Source organism: Leucopleurus acutus (genome assembly GCF_964270905.1).
Source record: "Leucopleurus acutus genome assembly, chromosome: 14".
In the NCBI taxonomy this organism is placed as follows: domain Eukaryota; kingdom Metazoa; phylum Chordata; class Mammalia; order Artiodactyla; family Delphinidae; genus Leucopleurus; species Leucopleurus acutus.
This window is the reverse complement of record NC_139156.1, coordinates 9,477,555-9,497,445: the sequence shown is the minus strand read 5'-3', so window position 1 is coordinate 9,497,445 and position 19,891 is coordinate 9,477,555. Positions and strand designations below refer to the sequence as shown.

Sequence of the window (19,891 nt, the reverse complement as noted above, 5' to 3'; positions counted from 1 at the left end):
TTCCTCCAATGCAGGATCAGGTCAGGAACATGTATTGCATTTAGTTGTTGTGTCTTTGGGGGACTTTTTAAAAGGTTCTTGATACCCACTGCCAAGTTACCAAGATGGTATTCCCTTTGGGTGAATTACAAAACTGAAGACAAAATTCTACGAAAAATTATGATGGTATATTAGAAAATAAATGTTTCCTCATGCATGTGTGGTGGAAAGCGTTCCGATTTCAGGAATTAGACCTGGAAGGATTTGTTCTCCTGTTGGTTTGAATTGACTCAGTAGCTGGCAGTGCCCTCAGACTTACAGGGAAATGAGGTTGATAGAACAACGTTCTGGGTTCTGGTGTTGAGGGAGACCTCTAATCTCTGTATTATCTAAGAAGACCTCAGGAACTCGGGCCCCAAGAGCAATGCCAGGCCCTGCCAGGGGGGAGCCAGGGGCTCCCAGGGTCATTTTGCCCTGCTCTCCATGGCTTTTCCACAAGCGCTTTCTCCCCACCCTCCATGGAGCAAAGGTTGTGCAACCCTTGAAGAAAAGATAAACATGACGGCCCTTAGACTTTTCATGACACTGTCCCTCCCTTGGAAAGCCTGAGCTGTCTCACCCCGGTAACATTTAACCAAGGAAGGGAAAAAGAATGTCTGACCACAACCAGAATGTTAGCGATGGGATACGCCCTAGAAAAGGCTGGCTGGGCAGGAAAAGAGGTCAAGAACATTACGTGTCAGGCGTCTAGACTCACAAGTTTGGGGAGACATGACTGATGTGGACACTGGGTCCTGCTCCTCTGGCTTCACCCCAGGAGCTGTCTGTCTTCACAGACAGTGCCGGGCTACCTGGAGGGAGGGAAGAGCCTGGGAGGCCTCAGGCATGTCGTCAGCATGTGTGCCCCGGAGGGACCAGGCCCTCAGCTCCTGGACCTTATGCTGCCGTCTTATCTTCCGAGGTGAACTCTCCTCGCCTGGTTGACATCCAGCTGCCTTGAAGCTGAGGGAGGTGGGGAACAGAGGGCATGGAAAGAGGGGCCTTGGGCCACACCCAGCGCCCAGCGCCCGGGGAGATGGTTAGAAATTTAGCAGGCTTCTCATCTTAGTGGCTGGTGGGCCTGACACCACGGACCACACCTGCTTAAGAAAGGAGCTTCGGGTGAATTAACTTTTACTGAGCACTTCTGGGTGTGTGCTGTGCTGTGTGCACTGTCCCTTTTAATCCCCACAGCGCTGTGCGGTAGGTACAATTATTGTCCCTAAGATAAGAGGGATGATAAAAGACAGGGCTAGGCTCGAGCTCAGGGCTCCAGTTCCCAAAGTCCAGGTCCCACCCTCACTGCTGCACCATCTCCTCATTTGTAACAGAGGCCAGGTTTCCCAGCAGACAGAACTCAGCGAGCACTGGGTTGTCCTGGGAAGTCACATGGCCCCAGGGCATCTGTGCAGAAAGGCCAGCCGGGGGTCAGGTATGGAGAGTCCCTCAGCCCCACTTAGCGTAGACTGTGACCCATCCCTTGCTTGTGGGCGTGGTGCTTGGGTCTCTAAGCCTTTTGGGAACAACATCTGTCTCAGCAGGTGCTTCAACTTCAAGGCCATTCACCTTCCCCATCCGAAGTCCCTTTGACCTCATCTTCCTTTGAGTTTTCTTTCCATCTTGTAAATGACCTGTGGTAAAACACACAGTTTCCCTGACCTCCTGGGCCTCTGGTTTTCAGTCAGTTTTCTCCTTAAAGGTCACCACTCGGTGACCCTGTTTCACTCACTCTAATATTATGAAAACTTCATTCTGAATTCTGTTTTTCTGGAAGCCAAGCTCCTTGTAGACTTAGGAGAATGGAGGACTCAGAGGGCTGTCTAGTTCTACCTGCACGAAAGGCTGCCCTGCAACCAGGGAGGCACGTGTCCCACCACCCCCAGACTTCCTGTCTGTGATGCAAAGAGTCTTGAGGGCTCAGGAATTCCCTGAGAAAAGCCACCGTGTCCTCCACGGCATTTGGAACACCACTGGGCAGCCCTCTCAAACAGTATTTCCTGCAGCTAATGCTTCTCTGGCTAATAACAACAATACCTATCAATTATGAAGCACTTGGGGTATACAGAACACGCAGAGTGGGTTTTCAGGTCTAATTCTTACGGCAACCCAGGGAGGTATTCCTCGTGTTTTCCCCTGCGGAATGGAGATTATAGGACATGAAAGGATTGCTCCTGCCATGCAGCAAGAGGGTTGGGAATTGAACCCAGGTCTGAGTGGCCTCAATGCCCGTGGTCATTACCAGCCCACTGGTGTGCTCTGCTCCAGGCTTTCTTATTCCTTATTGATGGTCAAGATCAATAAGGACATGGAAGGTCATATTTTTGATTATAAAAAAAGTTACAGAGGTAGGAGGATAATGCAAAACACAATTGGACCCACCTCCCCAAATGAACAGATGGTAGCATTTTGTCGTAAGTTAAGAAATAAAACATGACCAGGAAAGCAGAAGTCTGCTGTGTGCTTCGCCCAACTCCCCGCCCAGCCCTATTCCCCTTCCTTCCTCTTGGCCTCCCTCCCTCCCAAAAGTGGAGGATTTGTGTGAATCCAGTCCATGAGATTATATTCTTGTTACATATATGTACATGCGAAAATAATGCACAGTATGGTTTTGCAAAGGTTTAAATTTCAAATCAACTTCCTCATAGTGATTGCACTGATTGTGACCTCCTGCAGCTTACTCTTTTCACTAACATCACGCGACGTGTTCTCGCCGTATTGATATGTATGTACCTAATTAGCATTTTAAATTTTAATTGTTGTACAGGGCTCTGATGAATGAATAGACAGCAGTATTTTCATTCCCTTCCTACTGGCCTTTTGTTTTATTTTGCTTCATTTTTGTGATGACAGTCAGAGCTGCAGTGGACATCCTTGTTCATATTTTCTTGTTCACTTGGGCACGGCTTTCTCTATGGTCTGTGTTCAGAAGGAGATCTTTATTGTTTATACACAGTTTTCTCAATAAAAATAGAGGACAATGTCTTGTTAAAGGCATTTTTACACCAGTTACATCCCAATGGCTACTTGTGAGCCCCAATAAGAACATGTAGAACAGCCCAGATGTTCGCCTGTGTCGGGGGGAAGTTTAGGATCTCTCTGAGTTCCGTCTTGATTCAGATCATCAGAGCTCTTAGGTAAATGGCAATATGTTTGAATGTCCTCAGCGTGATTATTTCCTGTAGGAACTAATACTTTAGAGTACTAATACTTGGCCTAAAGACAGAGGGCTTTATTTCAATAATTACCCTTCATCATAAAAGTAAAACCAGGGTCTTGATTCATGGAGCTCCCAATTACTCCCCTTGTGTTGGTAAGCTCCTCTTTGGTAAGATCTCAAAGAACTTTCTGGGCTTGAGGACCTCAAGCGTGGGTTCTGCACCAGAAGATACGTAGCTCCCCAGCCCAGCAGTGGTGGAAGAGTTCCTTGCGGGGACATCATACCAAGTGATTCTGTGATGTCTCCCCTCTTGGCTCACCGTTATTGCCCAGACAGTGACAAATTTGGTCACTGTCTGGCCAGAGTCAAAGCCCACGCATTGTAGGTGCCTAAAAAAAATAAGAGGAAAGAGACCGTTCTACTGTGTCCAGAAATAGCGAGAGGGGCGGGAGAGTGACATTCCCATTGCTCTTTAGAGTCACGGTTTAGCTTGGTTTCCACCCACCATGACCACTAAAGTGGTGGTTGAAGAGGCTATGGTATATTTTGAAGCCAGGATGCATCTCCGTGGTCAGAGACAGAAAATATCAGTGGGTTTAAGAAACATTGAAATGATTCAGAGAAGCAAGTCGGCGGCAGCTCTTAGAGGAGCCATTTGGGAAACATCCTTTACAGAGCTGATTCCATGGAGAGCAGCACCCAGTTCTCCTTCTCCCTTCTTCCTGATGAGATGCCTCGTGCGGCTGCAGGCACAGTGTGGGCTCTGGAGCCAGGACCCAAACCTCTCGGTGGGCCACTCGGAGCCCTGCCACCCAGGAGTCAGAGCTGCTGCCCGCTGAGCCCATTACTGTGCCCAGGCACTGCTCTATGTGTGGTCAGCTCAATAATGGTCCCCCAAAGATGTCGACATCCCAAGCCCTGGAACCTGCGAATATGTTAGGTTGTGCGGCAAAGAGGAATTGAGTTTTCAGATGGAACTAAGGTTGCTAATTGAATGAGCTTGGCATGGGGAAGTTATCTTGGATAATCCGGATGGGCCCAATGTAATCACAGGATTCTTCAACGTGGGAGAGGCAGGAGGAAGAGTCAGAACCAGAGAGAGATTTGAAGATGCTGTGCCGCTGACTCAAAGACGAAGGAAGGGGACACAAGCCAAGGGGTGCCAGTGGCTTCTAGAAGCTGGAATAGGCAAAGCAATGATTCTCCCCTGGACCGTCAGGAAGGAGCAGGGCCCTGCCCACACCTTGATGTTAGCCCAGTGAGATCCATTTTGTTCTTAGGGCTTCTGGAGCGATAAGATAATAAATTCGTGTTGTTTTAAGCCACTCGCTCTGCGGCAATTTGTTACAGCAGCAATAGGAAACTCATATGACGTGTCGCCTCACATGGCCGTCACAAGTATCCTCTGAGCAACTGCTATAATCACTGCGTTACAGATGAGGGAATTGCAGCTGCAGGGCCAGTTAGCCTGCAGGAGGTTCCACAGCCAGTCTGGGGCAGAACTGACCCCTGCCCAGGTCTGACCTCAGAATTGTGTGACTTTGGATAAGTTATTCACATTTCAGCCCTCAGTCAGGGCCGGGACTGGAATATGACCAGTGAGGCACTCAGCTCAGGTGCAAAATTTAAGGGGCACGTAAAAACCTCAGTCATTGAGATAAAATGTATTTTAATGCAATATTTTACAGTGAGAATTAATGCCAAAAAAACCCCATGATGAAGAAAACATTAAATTTTTAAATAAACGTAGGGTCAGTCCAATTTCCACATCTATAAAAGTAAGGAATATATCCCAGCTCTGCAGGGTTGCTGTGTGGAATTAAATTTAAAAAGTACGGAAGCACCTTGGGAACACTGTCTCCTGGTAGGAGCTCATTCAGTGATAGCCATTGTTTAACAGCAGCACAGCCAGTGGGTGAAAACACAGACTCTGGTGGTGACAGGTGACTTGAGGTTCAGGGTCCAGCCATGCAGGTTACCAGCTGAGTGACCCTGAGCAAATAACTCGATATGTGAGTCCACCTACAGACTCAGGGCGGTATTGCCTCCTTCCTAAACTCACTTATAATTTTTCAGTGTCTTACACACAGTGTGGCTTTGGCTGTGCCTAAAATTACTTCTCAACCTTTTCTTTTGGCCAGGTTGTTTACTTTCAGCGAGTTTCGCCTTCTGAAAACACTTCTTTTGTGGGTCTACTTGCAACTAAACAGCAAAACTCAGACGATGCCGACGTACGAAACTGTGCTCTCGTTTTTTAGCAGGTAACGTGACTTACTGTTGATTGATGAATGGTACATACACTGTTTTGTTTGCTCATCATATCATGGGGGAAAGCATCAGTGATATTATTTTTCATAGCATCATTCAGAGTGCATAGCATGCAGTTTTCTTATGGGGTCTAAGATTATGGGATAACTTTGAACCACTAGATTACTTGAAAAAGTGAATAATAGGTGTTATAATATGAGATAGTCCTGTGCCTTTGAGCACATGTTCTGTGTCCAGTAAAAGACATGATGCAAACGGTACACTTTTTATTCAGGAAAGTTACCATACCGTACTGGCCTTAAAAATTTCATACTTAAAACGTACCTAAATCAGACCAGATCGTTCTCATTTATATTTCACTAGTTAGCCTACAACATTCTGAATTTTCTGGACAAATGAAAAAGCATTTGAATGTACAAAGATTTCATAGCATTAATCTAGTCTCTTAGAGTCTCTAAATTTATAAATTCTAAAAGTTATATATCTCAACATTCAAGTGAAAAATAACAATTATCGTGTAAGAATGGGCACCATTTCATTATGCTTACTAAATGCAATAATTCTGATAAACACTTTCTATTTGTAATCTCATTTAATCTACCTAGTACTCAGGGGCTGGTTTTATTATCCCCATGTTACAGATGAGGAAATTGAAGTAGAGATGAATACCTTGTCAGAGATCATACAAGTGATAAGGGACGGAGCCTGACTTGAACCCAGACTTGCCAAATCCCAAGACATTTTGCTGCCCATTCCTAGGATGGCAGGGAGGGTTTCTCTCTTGTGCCCGCTGCAGCTGGTTCAGTCGTGAATCCCTGGGCATGGTGTCTAGAAAGATCCTGAGGCTGCCTCTAGGCTCAGTGTTGTTGTCAGCCAATTACTTCTAAAATTGCCTGGCAGTGCCTCTTCTTCCCCTCCCTGTGTCCTCCTCTGCCTGTGTTTTCTGTCTGTTCAACCCCACTGGCAACGTCAGCTGTGGCAGCATGGGACAGGGGGACAGGGTGGGGGTGAGGGTGAAAGCAGTAATCCATCTGGTGTCTCTTTAGCTTCTGTTAAAACTTTGTAAATACACTCGCATCATCCAGGCTGGTTGCAGAGTGTGATGGCCCCGTAGCCAAAGACAGCGCCAGGAGGATCCGCCCTAGACGGGCAGGCTTACCTTCACGATCAGGTTTACATTCTGTTCCCCATATCGGCAGGGACGGGGGCTTCCAAGCAAGATAAGGTGCATTCAGGGGAGTCAAGAGATTCCTTTTCTTTTGCACATATGAGTTTAGCGGATAAACACATCTTCCATGTGTTCGTCAGCACATCAACCTGTTTAAGCCAAGTTTTGCTTGCATTGTTCTGAAGCAGTTAATCCTTTTCTGGAACATCTGTGCACCATGTCAAGTAAAGAGCCCCTTTTTCCTGTCTCGTTATTTGGGGAAAGCAATGTTCATTGCCAGAATGACATGTCCTTGCTTAGTTTCTATATAATTTGCTTTGAACCCAAGTGTCTTAGATACACCCTCTCCCACTCTTTTAATAGCCCAGGAGACACTTTTTCTGATGAGTCATGCACACCAGGAAAAGTCGCTGTTTGGCACCAGGTTAGCTCTCCTACTGGAAATGTCTAGAACTGGGAGATAGGAAATGAGCTAGAATGTGGGTGATTCATTGGAACTGTGTTTTTACTGTGAGAGAAACAAGTGGGAGTGAGAGAGCGAAGGCACGTGGCCTGCCTGAGCTCGGGTCTCCAAGGCTCCCCCCGTCCTCGGGTGTTCCTTACCAGCATAGCTTCTGCATTACTCCTGAATCGACATCGATTCCATTTTGACCCCAGACCTCAGCCCTCCACACGCATTTCCCCAAGGCCCCCTGAGCCTGCAAGGTTTCCCTTGTTGGAAACCATTCGTGTGTCTCCAAATGGTCTCGCTGCCCAAGCTGGGATGCTGTCCTCTACCTGGAGCCATGTTCTCAGACTCCTACCCTACATCCCTTCTTCCCTCACTCCCTCTCCCTCCCTCCAGCAGGCTTGGTGTCCCCTTGGGAGAAAAGATGAGACAGTCTGGAACTCTCTGGAGCTCCGTGGTCACCCAGGCTTACCTCCGACTTAGAGGACCGTGGTCCATTTTTAGGACTGCGGGTGGTTCGCCTCCCGTCCCAGCTCACTCTTCTGCCCATAAGGTGCTCTATGGTCAATGGCCTCCACCTCCCAAGTGCTTGTCCCCTGAGTCCCCGAGGGACTCCTTAGCCGAGGGGTCAGCACTTGCTGCCCCGGCTCCCCTGACCCCAGCCTGCTCTGCTTCCTCTTCTGAGTCCATCCCGGCGGGGCCTCCCTAGGAGGCTTGCCAGCCAGGCCCTTATGAACACCTTGGTGGGTGCATACGTCCTGTCTCCCTGGGTAGGTTGTGAGCAGCTTGTAGGAAGGGTTTACAATCCTTTATTGCATCCTCAGCTCACCTGGCACCGCGCATATAACAGCTTATGGAATGATGAAATTCCATTGAACATTTCTACAGAGCTGGGTTGCCCCAGCTGAGAAATGGGTCTGACCATGCTAACGCCAAATTCAGAGAACACCATGTCTGCGGCAGCTCGAAATAGGAGGGCTGGCAGACAAGTTTCCATTTTTACTGATGGGTAGGGCCTGTTCGGTGGACGAGACTAGGAAGAGTTCTAAGGCTTTCTCGAGGCTCAGTGAGAAATAATGTCTCGATAGTTTGGTGATGCCTACCCTAGACATGGGAGGGGGCAGCGGTGGTGCCCAGGCTCTGTGCTGGCCTGAGGATCCCTGGGGCTGAGCCTCAGAGCTGCTGGCCTGAGGGCTTGGGCTGCAGGAAGGCACCTCTGCTCCAGTGGTGGAAGGGGTGGAAGTGGTGGAAGTGTGGGAAGTCACGGTCAGCCTGGGCCGGAACTGAGTCACCAGAGGAGCTGAGCTCCACAGTTCAGTGAAGACAGAGGGAACAGCTAGTCAAGGAAGTTTCCACAGCCACTGACAGGGACATTCCAGGAGCATTAGGAGGTGGGGCAGATGAGCAGACCCTGGGAGACAGTACACAGGCTTGTGTATGAGAGCCAAGGAAGTTGGCTGTTTGGCCCAATTTTTAAAGTTTCATCTGTTGATGAAATAATTGAAATGACAGAGTGGTTTATAAGGTATCTCCCAGGTGGGGGAGCAGAGGTCAGAGTGGACCGTCACAATATGGGGACCTCCAAAATGGGATTGTGCTTTCATAATGTGGCAGCAGCGGGACAAGCTGCCCGAATGTTAGACCGACCAGGAATGAGGCAGAGCTGCAACTCTGGGTGTGGCCTTGGCTGGCCCAGTAGCCAGAAAGGAGGGTTTAGAGCAGCAGTTGAGTGAAATAGATCAAATACTCCTTTTCTCAGCTGTCTTAGCAACGTCTTGAGCTAGGAGGGAAGGTATTTGAATAGTTAACTCCTTCAGCACCGCTGTACCTGCAAATAAAGACATAGGTCCAAGCCTTTTCTACTCATCTGTATTCTTTTATTCATTGATTTTTTTTCATTCATTCAACAAATAGTTATTGAACATGTGCTCTATGCCAGGGGCACCGATGGACAGTGAAAGGGGCAGTTTCTCTGCCTAGCTCCATGTTTAAGAACATCTTCAAAGCTTATTTTCATTGTTGTCTAAATACATCAATATAGAAAGGGAACATGCATGTGTGTATACACACACACACACACACACACACACACACACACACACACACACAGAGCTGTTTTCCTGGCAGTGGTTAATTTAGAAATACAAATAGGCTGTCCAGAATTTAATTTAACATTTCCTTGTAAGAAAAACAAAAACTGTAAGCAAAACCATTGCCTTCATTCGTCCACAGAGGAAGTCATCATTTTGTTCCACTTAGCAGTCTGAGAAGTCCAGGGGGGCTGTAAAAATTCATCAATTGGAGAAGAGCCAGAGACAGGCAAATTTTCTACTTTTTTGTAAAGTTTTTTTTTTATGTGGACCATTTAAAAGTCTTTATTGAATTTGGTACAATATTGCTTGTTTTTTATGTTTTGTTTTTTTGGCCCCGAGGCATGTGGGATCTTAGCTCCCCGACCAGGGATCGAACCTGCACCCCCTGCATTGGAAGGCGGAGTCTTACCCACTGGACCACCAGGGAAGTTCCGGCACATTTTTTTTTAAGTACATTTTTCATCAAAATATAAAATACATACAGCAAAGTGCACAAACCTTAAGTGAACAGCTCAATGAATTTCCACAAAGTGCACACACCTGTATAACCAGCACCCAGACCAAAAAACAGAACCTGACCAGCCCCCTAATGTGCCTTATTTCGGTCACTACCTCTCGCACACCATGGTGAACGGGTATCCTGGCTTCTTTTACTATGGCGATGTCTTGGCTGTTTCTGAATTTTAAATAGAATCTTATAGCGTAGACTTTTAAAGGTCTGGATTTTTTTCACTCAACAGTGTGTCTGTAAAATCCATGCAGGGATGGTAAGGGGCTTACAAGGGCGCCTTTTGCAAATTGGTGGTGGAGCTGGGTGGACCTGGGGCTCCTAGATCATCAGACACATCCTTTTACTTTGAGGACTTCGAGTTAAGGGCAAGTCATGAACGGACCTGTAGTTCTAGTCCTTAGTTGATTTGTTAATCCCTAAATGGGTCCCTTTCAGACACTGCAAGGGTGGATTCCGGCAACCTCACCAGAAGGAGGTCATTGAAAGCAGTCAGTGAATCCAATTTCCACACCATCCCAAATATTAGATTTCCCTGACCTCTGCAGCAGAGTCTCCTCCCTCCTATGCCCTGTCCAAATCTGACCCAGCTTTTATGGAGCTGGCCAAAGACTCCTCCAGGAAGCCTTCCTGGATCTCACCTGTGCACTGGTCAGATTCCTTCTCTGAGCTTCTTGGAGAGAGAACGAGAGCATGTGCCGGCTGTGTGGGTGAGCACCACCCCGACAAACCCAGCACCACCTTCCCATATATAAAAGGAGGGGAGCCTCCGAGGAGAGCGGCCCAGCCATGCCCTGCACTCCGAGCATCGCAGCCCACAGGTGTCTGAAGGAAATGAACTGTGATGCTGTGTGCCAGGGCGGGCACACAGCCATGTGTCTCTTGTGATTAATGGATGGCATTTGCAGATATAACCACGGAGTCATCATGAAACTGGGCACCCCTGGTGTGACAACTCTGATCTCTTTACCAGAACATTCATTTTGAAGTAGTCCATGAGTCATGGACATGAGGGTGGTTCAGTTGTTCTCTGTCAGAATCTCTCCACCAAGCCCTGTGCAGGGAGGTTGATATATTTCTTTTGTGTTCGTTGCCGTTTTCATTTCTTCTGTGTCTCTGACCAGCAGTGCTCTTATCCGCCTTAGCTTGGCTCCCTGGAAGCTGAATCTCCCTCTCTTCAAGGTCCCAATTCCTTACTACTTCTGCACTTCCCTCATGTGTGGCTTCTTGGCCTTTCACCCAAACTGGGTGGCCCCAAGACGTCTTCTTCAGTGGTGAGAGTGGAGACTTTGGAGGAACACAAGGAATATAAGCGTCTGGTTGCGGGAGGCTCTTGCAGAGGGCAGGTAGCATCATCGTTACACAGAGTTTCTAGACGCAGTTCTGCCTTTGGGCAAAGGTCAGGACCATCTTCATCTTCATAGTCAAGATGACATTGACTGGGTCTCGACAAATGACCCAGAGGACTTGGCCTGACAAATAATCGTGGTAACAACAGACAGGACCCTGTGAGCATAGGAAAATTGGCATAGAATAGCCTGGTCTGTGCATGTGTGTGTGTGTGGTGTGTGTGTGTGTGTATGCGTGCCCACACATGCACTGGGCTGGAACTGCATTCCTAGAAGGTGAAGTATGGTTGAGCAGAGGGATGGGATGGTAGGATTGAGCCTGGTGAGTTGGCAGGGACCAGCTCATTCATCCAATTAATTCACTTAACATTATTGCAGGCTGACTTGCCTGAGAACCAGGCACTGCAAAGGGTGCTGTGAATACAAGAGTAGACAGAACAGACAAAGATCTCCATCTTCACAGAGTTTACAATCTAGGAAGCAGAGACAAACAACATATTCAGTAAATGAGGTGTGTGTTAGCAGGTAGCGGCCCTGAGTCTGAGTCCCACTACTGCCATTTACTGGCTGCAGAGGTTAACAATACCCCCTCGTCGGGTCTGATGTATGTTCGTTCTGACTCAAAGAAAAGGCCCGGCACAGCCCTTGGCAGGACGTCCTGAATGGCAGTGACATTCGCTAGGTGATGGTGGTGGCAGCGACATTCAGAATTGTTGTTTCCTTACCACACTTTGGTGTCAGGAGCCAAGAGGACCATTTCCTGCTTCTTGGGTTTCAGAAGGCGTCCAGGTCTTCCACACCGAGTTACCTTTTGAAAAAAGCCTTGTTCCCTTCCCCCAAGTGTGTAATTTTTTTCAAACTTCACTTTAAAATATAAACTATTCTTTCAGATATTTTTCATAGAAACTAAGTAATTTTTAACTCTAATTTTTTTATTGCGGTAAAATATACATAACATAAAAATGACCATTTTAACCATTTTTATGTGGACAGCTCAGGGGCTTTAAGTACATTCACGCTGTTGTGCAACAGTCACCATCATCCATGTCCAGAACTTGTTCATCTTCCTAAACTGAAACTCCACGCAAACTAAACAATGAGTCCCCTTTCCCCTCTGCCCGTCCCCGCCGCCCCGGCAACCACCACTCTACCTCCACCTCTGTGAATTTGACTCTTCTAGGAACCTCACGTAAGTGGAATCGTACAGTATTTGTCCTTTTGTGTCTGGCTTAATTCACTTAGCACAATGTCTTCAAGGTTCATCTGTGCTGTGGCACATGTCAGAATTCTAGAGTATGCATTTAAAAGGCAAAAATTTGAAGTGCTGGGCTGATGGGTCTCTGCGTCTGAAAGGGTAAATGACTCTGACCGATGACAGGCTGGAGGAGGCAAGAAGGTCGTGGCTGATGGCAGCTCTAAAATGCCAACCTGTGCCAGTCTGACAGAGACTTGTTCCTGGCACTGCCTTTCAGGAGGTCAGAAGGGAGGATTTGTCCCCAGGGTCTTGCAAGCAGAACCCAGAGCCGACCTGGGTGTATCTTTCAGTATCAAGGACCTATGAACTGTCCTCCCTAAGGGGGTCATGCCCCAAGGGTTTCCCATGAACTTTAGGAGGCAGACACCATGACCGGAAGCTTGTCCCATAATAGTCAGTGCTAAACCCAAAGTCTTTGCAGAGACAGAGCTCAGCGCCCGGGGAAGCCATGCCAGCCTTTGTTTCCACCAAACAGCCATGCAAAGAGGTCCCGACGCAGCAGCCAGCTTCCCTCACTTTATGTTACATCAGGTGAGCGTGCTCATCCTTGGCCCAGAGAATCCAGATGCCACGACCCAGCAGCGGAGTTGAGCCGGGTTAGATGGAAACACGTGGGCTGTTCTCTGGAGGCCCGGGCAGCGTCCCAGCTCTGCAGCCATCCACCCGCCCGGCTCCAGGGGCAGGGTTACGCCCATTGGTTCAAGGCGCTGGACCACACTGCTCAGATGCTTTGGGATTTTAGAAAATCAGCGGCTGAGGCCACCGTTTACTTCCTTTGAGGTGGCCCATGGCTCCGGCGAGTTAGAGGGTGGCAGTGATAACGCCAGCAAGAACACGGCCATGCACTTGACCGGCTCAAGTTCAGGTCACTTTCCTTGGGGTGAGGGGACAACGGTGGCAATCATGAAGCCTGGAGTACCACTAGGACCAGCAGCTGTGCCCGACATATCAGAAGCTCTGTCACCTTTACTTCTCCCGACTACCCAGGGAAGCACGTGTGGCTGTTGTGCCCCCGGACAGAAAAGGAAGCTTGGGGAGGCTGGGTCACACGGCTGACGGCCAGCTGGCCCAGGACTGGAACCTGGTCTGTCTGACTCCAGGGCCCAAGCTCAGGGACCCCAAGCATGGTTGGGCGATGCATGAGCTGACTTGTGACCTGTCCAAATCAGCCATCATCAGTGCCACTTCCTGTGGTCCAAAGGGGTCATAAAGTCCAATCACCTGTCTCAGCAAAGCTCATTCAGAATCTTCTCGGGGAGAATGTCTGTCTGGAGAGGTCCTGGCTGACGGTCATCTGGCTGAGTGCCTCTCATAGGGAGACTCGGGGGCCTTGGGTCCCTCCTACTCTCCCAGCATCCTTCCCACAAAGCTGTGGAGTTGGCGCCTGGGGGCTTCTGAGCTGGAGGGGAAATCTGTCCTCTAGATGGTCCTTTCCCTCCTGGGCTGAAATTGTATTAACCTGCAGCTCCAGCAAGTTCTGTCTCCTCAGGGGCCACTCCGGGCTGTGGGAGCCCTTGCCGAGGGTCCGGGCTCGTTCCCCAGAGCATGCAGCTGGGCTGGGGGTTCTGCGTCAGCTCAGCCCCTTCTTTCTTCCTTGACGCCGGCGCCCGCCATGATGCCACCTAGCCGATTCTTCCGTTAAATGGTGAGAGAGAGGCAGGGAAGGAGGAGGCATTCACGTCTGGGAAAGGAGTCAAGCGAGCGTTATTTGTCCAGCTAAGAGATCCGTGTTTCTCAGGGCACCGGCACGGCCCACACTAGCCCAGCTCCACCTGCCCTGGGTAATGGAGGGCTGGATCCAGGGTCAATAGCCCTGCACTCCTGGAAGTATCGGCCCTCCTTTATTTACGCCTGGTCCGTCCACCCCCAGAGGCAGCTCCCCAGTGGATTCTAATAATCATCGACTCTGAATTCGCTCATTTGTCTTCGCGCCCCTCCCCCCTCACAACGCCTCAGAATCCTTAAACTTCTCTCCTGGGACCGGTGCCACGAGGAAGAGTTGGAGCGTCTCAGGAATTCCCAGATCTTGTGGAAACGAATGGCCCCCAGGCAGGTTGGTGGGCACCCCCAGCAGAGGCGGGACACGGGGCCAATGGAGTGTTCAGTCTGGCTGGGACAGGGTGTGATTTGGACATCACTCTTGATTCATGGAAAAATATTCTAAAAGTGCCTTTGGCCGGTCTCATACAGGATCTGACTTGAGGGAATGACTTTGTGTTTCCAAAGTCACTGGAAAAGTTATCCCCTGTCGTCCCCATTTGTCAAAAGTGACCATTTTATGCAAGTTGTTTCAAAACAAGACTGGATGTGTGCCTGTGTGTACATGTCTTCTCAAGGGGAATGTGATTTCAACCCAGCCCTGACCTCAGCCACGTGTGGAAATTAACCAGAGTTTAGTATTAACACTGTCCAGAACTGATCCTGGAACCAGCTGCTAAAACGAGTTACGCACTCATCCGACCTTTCTTTCTTCTTGATTCTACCAGAAAGTGCTTTGGAAGTGCCTACACTGGCCACTTACTCAAAGGGCAGCATGTGTAGAGGGGGAATCAGAAACCCTGGGTTCAAGTCCTGGCTGAGCCGTTGTTTTTCCATCTGTAAAATGGAGCCGATGGTACTTGTCCTGTCTGCCCCTTGAGAGGTTTGTGAGACTCAGTGAGAAAACGTATCCTGAAATCCTCTGTACAGTTATGCGTTCCCATCATCATTTAATGAGTATTTGTCGGGCACCTACTATGCGGTAGATGCAAGGGGAAGATAACCCTTTGTCTCATTACAATCTCGGGGGGCAGCCCCCCTCTGCTTCCACACTCCCCACCCATCCAGAGAGAACCAGGCTCCATCTACCCCTGGCTGGTGAAACTGCTGGTCTCTGACATGACTTTCACGAGCCCCGGCCAATTCCAGAAAGGAGGGTTCTGAAGGCCTTTTATTCCTCTTTGCACCTCTGCTAAGCTTCCCCAAGAAGTGTTGCTTTCTGGACCGGGATGTGGGACAGAACTGGATGCCGCTCTTCCTTTGCCTGCGTCTGCACGGCATCGCCAAAGGTAAGCCCCAGCCCGTGGGAGCGCATCCAGGGGAGGCTGTTGGGGACCTGCCACACCCCTCAGCCACTCCTGAGGAAGCCCCACCAGACGTTTCCAAAGGAATCAGCTGAGATCTGGCTTTGTCATTTCCAAGGCGTGTGACTTCAGGAAAGTCAGTTGGCTGCCCGGTCTCAGTTTCCTTGTCTGTAAAATGGGGATAATCAGAGCTCCTGTAAAACATGATGATGAATGGAAGGGGCTTACCGATGGTGAAAGTGCACTCAGCGCCCAGGGCTGCGTGTCGCCATCTAACCACACGCCCTGCCTCCTAGAGTGGCGTCCCCTCTGGGTCGCTCGCGTACTCAGCAGTCTGGGAGAAAACTGTGGGTCTGTGCTCCAGGCTTGAGTTTCCTCGTGCTCTGAGCCCAGAACAAGGCAGCTGTGACTAGGAAAGAGAGGGAACTCTTGGGGAGTGTGTTTGGGGCAGCCCAGGTGGCCACCAGTGAGAGCTTTGCATCTGAAAAGATATTTGAGAACTTTTTCAAAGCCATTTCCAGTTATCCAGATAGAATGAGTAGCTCCAAAACCCACAAATGGTTGATGGAGCCCAGAGAGTTTGTCCAAATTGCTTCTAGACACTCCAAAGACACTGTTTATCAGATCTCAACCCTCCCTCCTTGGGCAGGATTGTGGCCGGGGGCTGTGGACCCTTTGGGGGAAAGGGCCATGGGACGTCTCACTTGGGTTCCACACATCTAACGATTCCTGGGGCCCGGGAATGCCCGCCAGTCCTCAGCTCCCAACTTCCTCCTTTGTCCCTCCGTAAATGAGGTTTTTGCAGTTCTCTTATGAATAAATCCGTAAGAATGTCCCCTTTGTGCTTCTTCCAGGCAAGGATCTGGAGGAGCTAAGGCACATTAACTTCTTCCCTGAATCCTGGCTCGTCAGGGTTATAGCCAACCATTACCTCGCGGTGAGTCGCCAGCTCAGCGCGGAAACAGTTATCGAAATTTATTGCCTTTGCTTTTTCTGGAGATGTGTTTTGCATTTGGAACCTCTGGGCCTCTGAAGTGGGGAAGTATCTGGATCCTTCCCCAGGGGAAGTGGGAAGAGCCAAGCCTGGAGGGGAGGAGAGAGGAGGCCCCGCCTTGGAGCCCAGGTGTTTAGAACATCTGTCCTGTTGACCCGGAGAGTCGGGGACGATTGGCCACACGGCCCTGCAAACAGAGTCCCCTCACAGATACAAATGTCAGGTGCTTATTATTGAAATTTTTCAAAATTCAGAGAAACTGAAAGAAAGAAGACACATAGTCTCAGACCCATCACTCCCCAAACAACCATCGCAAACATCTTATTGCATTTTATTGCCTTCAGGTCTTTTTTAAAAAAATACACTCAATGAAATGTGTTTCTTATCACCATTTTTACTGGCTGCAAACTCTTCCACCAAGAGGATATGCTACAAACAGTGCTACTTGGCCTTTCCTTTATTGTAGAAAAGTCGTGGTGTTTCTAACTGCTCTCTATTATAAGTAGGCTGCATGGTGAATGCATTTGCACGTAATGGTTTATTTTACTATACTTAGAATTATTTTCTTATAGGAGAATCTGAAGAGTAGAAAATACTGGCCCCAAAAGGAATGTGCACTTTTGTTCTTGATACATATTAGCAAAATTTGAACCAAATTACTCCTTCCCCAGTGATAAACGAGGTGCCTTTCTTTGAACAAGCTCAGCAACATAGAGCATTTTCCTTTCAGATCACTTGTGTCAATTGTGAAGTGAACAATGGCGTCTCATTTTTGGATATGCATTCCCTTTATTACTAGTAAATATGAATATTTGTCCACGTGGCATTCCCCCCTTTGTGAATTGTCTGTGCAAACGGTTGTGCTTCTTATGTGTTTCCAATCATGCATTTTCAGAGATGAAGTGGGGCAGTGTTTGAATTCTGAAGATTTATGAGTCACTGGTTGAAATTAAATTCAGCTCAACAAATACCTATTGTAATGTGCAAACCACAGGGCTCGGTGCCCCGTACGCAGTAGATAACCGCTCCGTGGAACTGTGCTTCTCTGGGACATAACTCAAAATTGTGTTCTAACAGAGCAGAGGGTGGGAGGGGCAACAGAGAGAGAGGGGACAGTCTCGGGGCTGGGGCTGGACACCTCAGGAAGTCCCCCACCTCCCTTTTCATGTCCCTCTGGCCTTGCCCACCTCCTTCCTTTTGCCCCCCGCCACCAATGTCATCCTCCTGAAATTTGCTCCCTCCAGGCCCCCACCCTCACGTGGAGCCTGCCCTATGGGGCCGTACTTGCTCTTGACTTGACAGCCATGAATATTCTCTGCCTTGTAATCGGGCTCCTGATGTACACATTTCATTTCTCAAGTAAGAAAAAAATGCTGGGGCATTTTTCTGGTTCTCATCTTTGCATCTTCTGAGAGCATTGAGCATGGTACCTGGCTAGTAGGTCTTCAGTAAATACTGTGGACTGGATTCATGGGTGAGCATAGGCTCCAGAGACAGAACTCTTTCGAGCACAGTGGGGGTTGTAGGGATCAATGTAGTGGAGGTGATGTTGGGGGGTCGGGCTGCTGGTAAGTGGCGTGTGTTTTCCTTTCAGCTGGAGAATGGGGGCGACATGGCCCACGCGAAAGATCTTACCACCCAGGGGGTGAGATTCGGGCTGCTCTTTAACCAGGTACTGACCACTGGGCCTGAGCCAGGGGAAGAAACATCCCTTCCCGTGCTTGGTGAGAGACCTTTGTACAATGGCCGTGCTCACTTCCACCCTCTGGTAGGAAGGCCGGGGCAGAAGAGGGAATCATAGGGGTCTCTCCTGCACACTTGCCACCCCCTTAGAAGGGAAAATGCACAGACGGGGCCCTGGGACAGGCCATTCAGTCACTTGATGGGCACATCTACGATTCCCATGAGGGTACCCAAATGTCTCAGCTTTCCAGGGTTGGAGGTGTTTCCTGGGGATGCAGGACCTTTCTGTTCTAAAACCAGGAAAGGCCTGGGCAAACTGGGATGAGTTGGTCATCCTCCTCCCCACAAACATGGTGAGCTGCCAACTGCCCAAGAAGAGATTCCACTCTGAGCCCGTGGTTAAGGTTGCAAGGGCGACTGTTCTGAGCAGCTCTTTAGATGGAGCCCAGAATCAAAGCGGCAGTGAGTTAGGGAGCTCGGCTGCAAAGCCTCTGGGCGCTCAGTCACCAGGGGAGCCTGAGCGGCTGGTGGCTGCCCTCTGTCTTGGGCTCCCTCGATAGGTACAATTCTCCAAGCAATGGCTGCGATCCTCCAACATCACTAAAGCCACCCCAGTAGTGATCTCAAAAGAATTCATGTTTTACGGGTTTGGGGCCCTGAGTCTATCATCAGAGACTCCCCTCTGGGTCAGGCCTGGATGGGCTGTGCTTGCAGGGACCTGCCCAAGTGGACAGATTGCAGACCACAGTGGCCGGGACACCCTGCAATACCGTGGGCATGGCGGGTCTCTTAGGCCCATCAGATTGGAGCAAAATGCTTTGTTTCAAAGGTCTGCAGACCACGGGTCATCTAAGAATATGCCTAACTCATTCTTCTCCCCACTAAGGGGGGCATGCAGAGCAAATAGTATTGCCACTGAGTGCCAACCTATCAGGATTTGTAAAGTCGCTACAGTTTGTCTCTTCTTTTGTTCCCAGGCTAACATTGCTGTTATGTTTTAAATCACAAATTAGTCATTTTAGTAGTTGTAACTAGAATCGGTCTTGTTGTCTTGTTTTCTTGCCTTTGACTACTGAAGGTTTTTACCCCTGTCACTTTGTTGCTTGTCTTTCCCCATTTAGGAGTATACTACACATTCAAAAGTGATTGCCATGTATGGATTCTTCTTTGAGATAAAGGGAATCAAACATGATACTACTTCATATAGTTTTCATATGCAGGTAAGAAGGACAGAGAGCACAGGAGAGCTATGTCTCTGAAACAGCCTCTTAGATTCAGAATCAATTCATATGGAATTAATAATAATTGATTAGACATGAGTCACGAATTCATTTGTAAAGTGTGTTGTAAGCCTCGTGCTGATCCTCCTCATGGTCGTGATGTCATTTGACTTTTGCAGCCACGTTGTGAGGCTGCTCTTAACCCATTCAATAGACGAGGATCTCAAAACGGAGTGTCTTCGTGTTTGTATGGCCTCTGCTGTAAGGCCAAGGTCAAATGATAGTCCTCTGGAGCCACGTGTGGGGCTCAATTCATTTTCAGTTTGTACATGCTGGGGGATGCTTCACAGATGGCCATTCTTCTGTGGAGGTAACGCACATGCCCGTAAAGGCAGAGGGAATGGTGTTCTCTAGGGGGGCAAAGCGGAGGCTGTGAACAGGACGCTGGAAGAGTCAGGAGGGTGGATGCCTTCACCTCCATGCTCCTGCTGGACTTTCAGGAGAGGCAGGAGAGCTGGGTTTCAGAGTAGAGTCTGAATTCAAACCACCTGGTGAGCCGTTTGATCTTGGTGATCCCAGGAGCCTCCCTGTGTCCACTTTCTGACCTTTAAGTTGGACAAGGTAATAAGACCTACCTTCCTAGGTTGCTGTGAGTATTAAATGTGTTA

At 48.9% G+C, this 19,891-nt stretch overlaps 1 protein-coding gene across 1 annotated transcript in view; it reads left to right on the top strand.

Moving 5' to 3' along the window:
* BTBD16 (BTB domain containing 16) overlaps positions 1 to 19,891 on the top strand; it is a gene marked incomplete at its 3' end in the record, with an annotated part of 44,809 nt that overhangs the window by 22,850 nt on the left and 2,068 nt on the right. Inside the window, exons 9-13 of the mRNA XM_082854170.1 lie at positions 5,317 to 5,436; positions 15,220 to 15,311; positions 16,181 to 16,263; positions 17,915 to 17,992; positions 19,125 to 19,223. Of these exons, the coding sequence (XP_082710296.1) occupies positions 5,317 to 5,436; positions 15,220 to 15,311; positions 16,181 to 16,263; positions 17,915 to 17,992; positions 19,125 to 19,223 (472 nt within the window). The remainder of the gene's footprint in view (positions 1 to 5,316; positions 5,437 to 15,219; positions 15,312 to 16,180; positions 16,264 to 17,914; positions 17,993 to 19,124; positions 19,224 to 19,891) is intronic.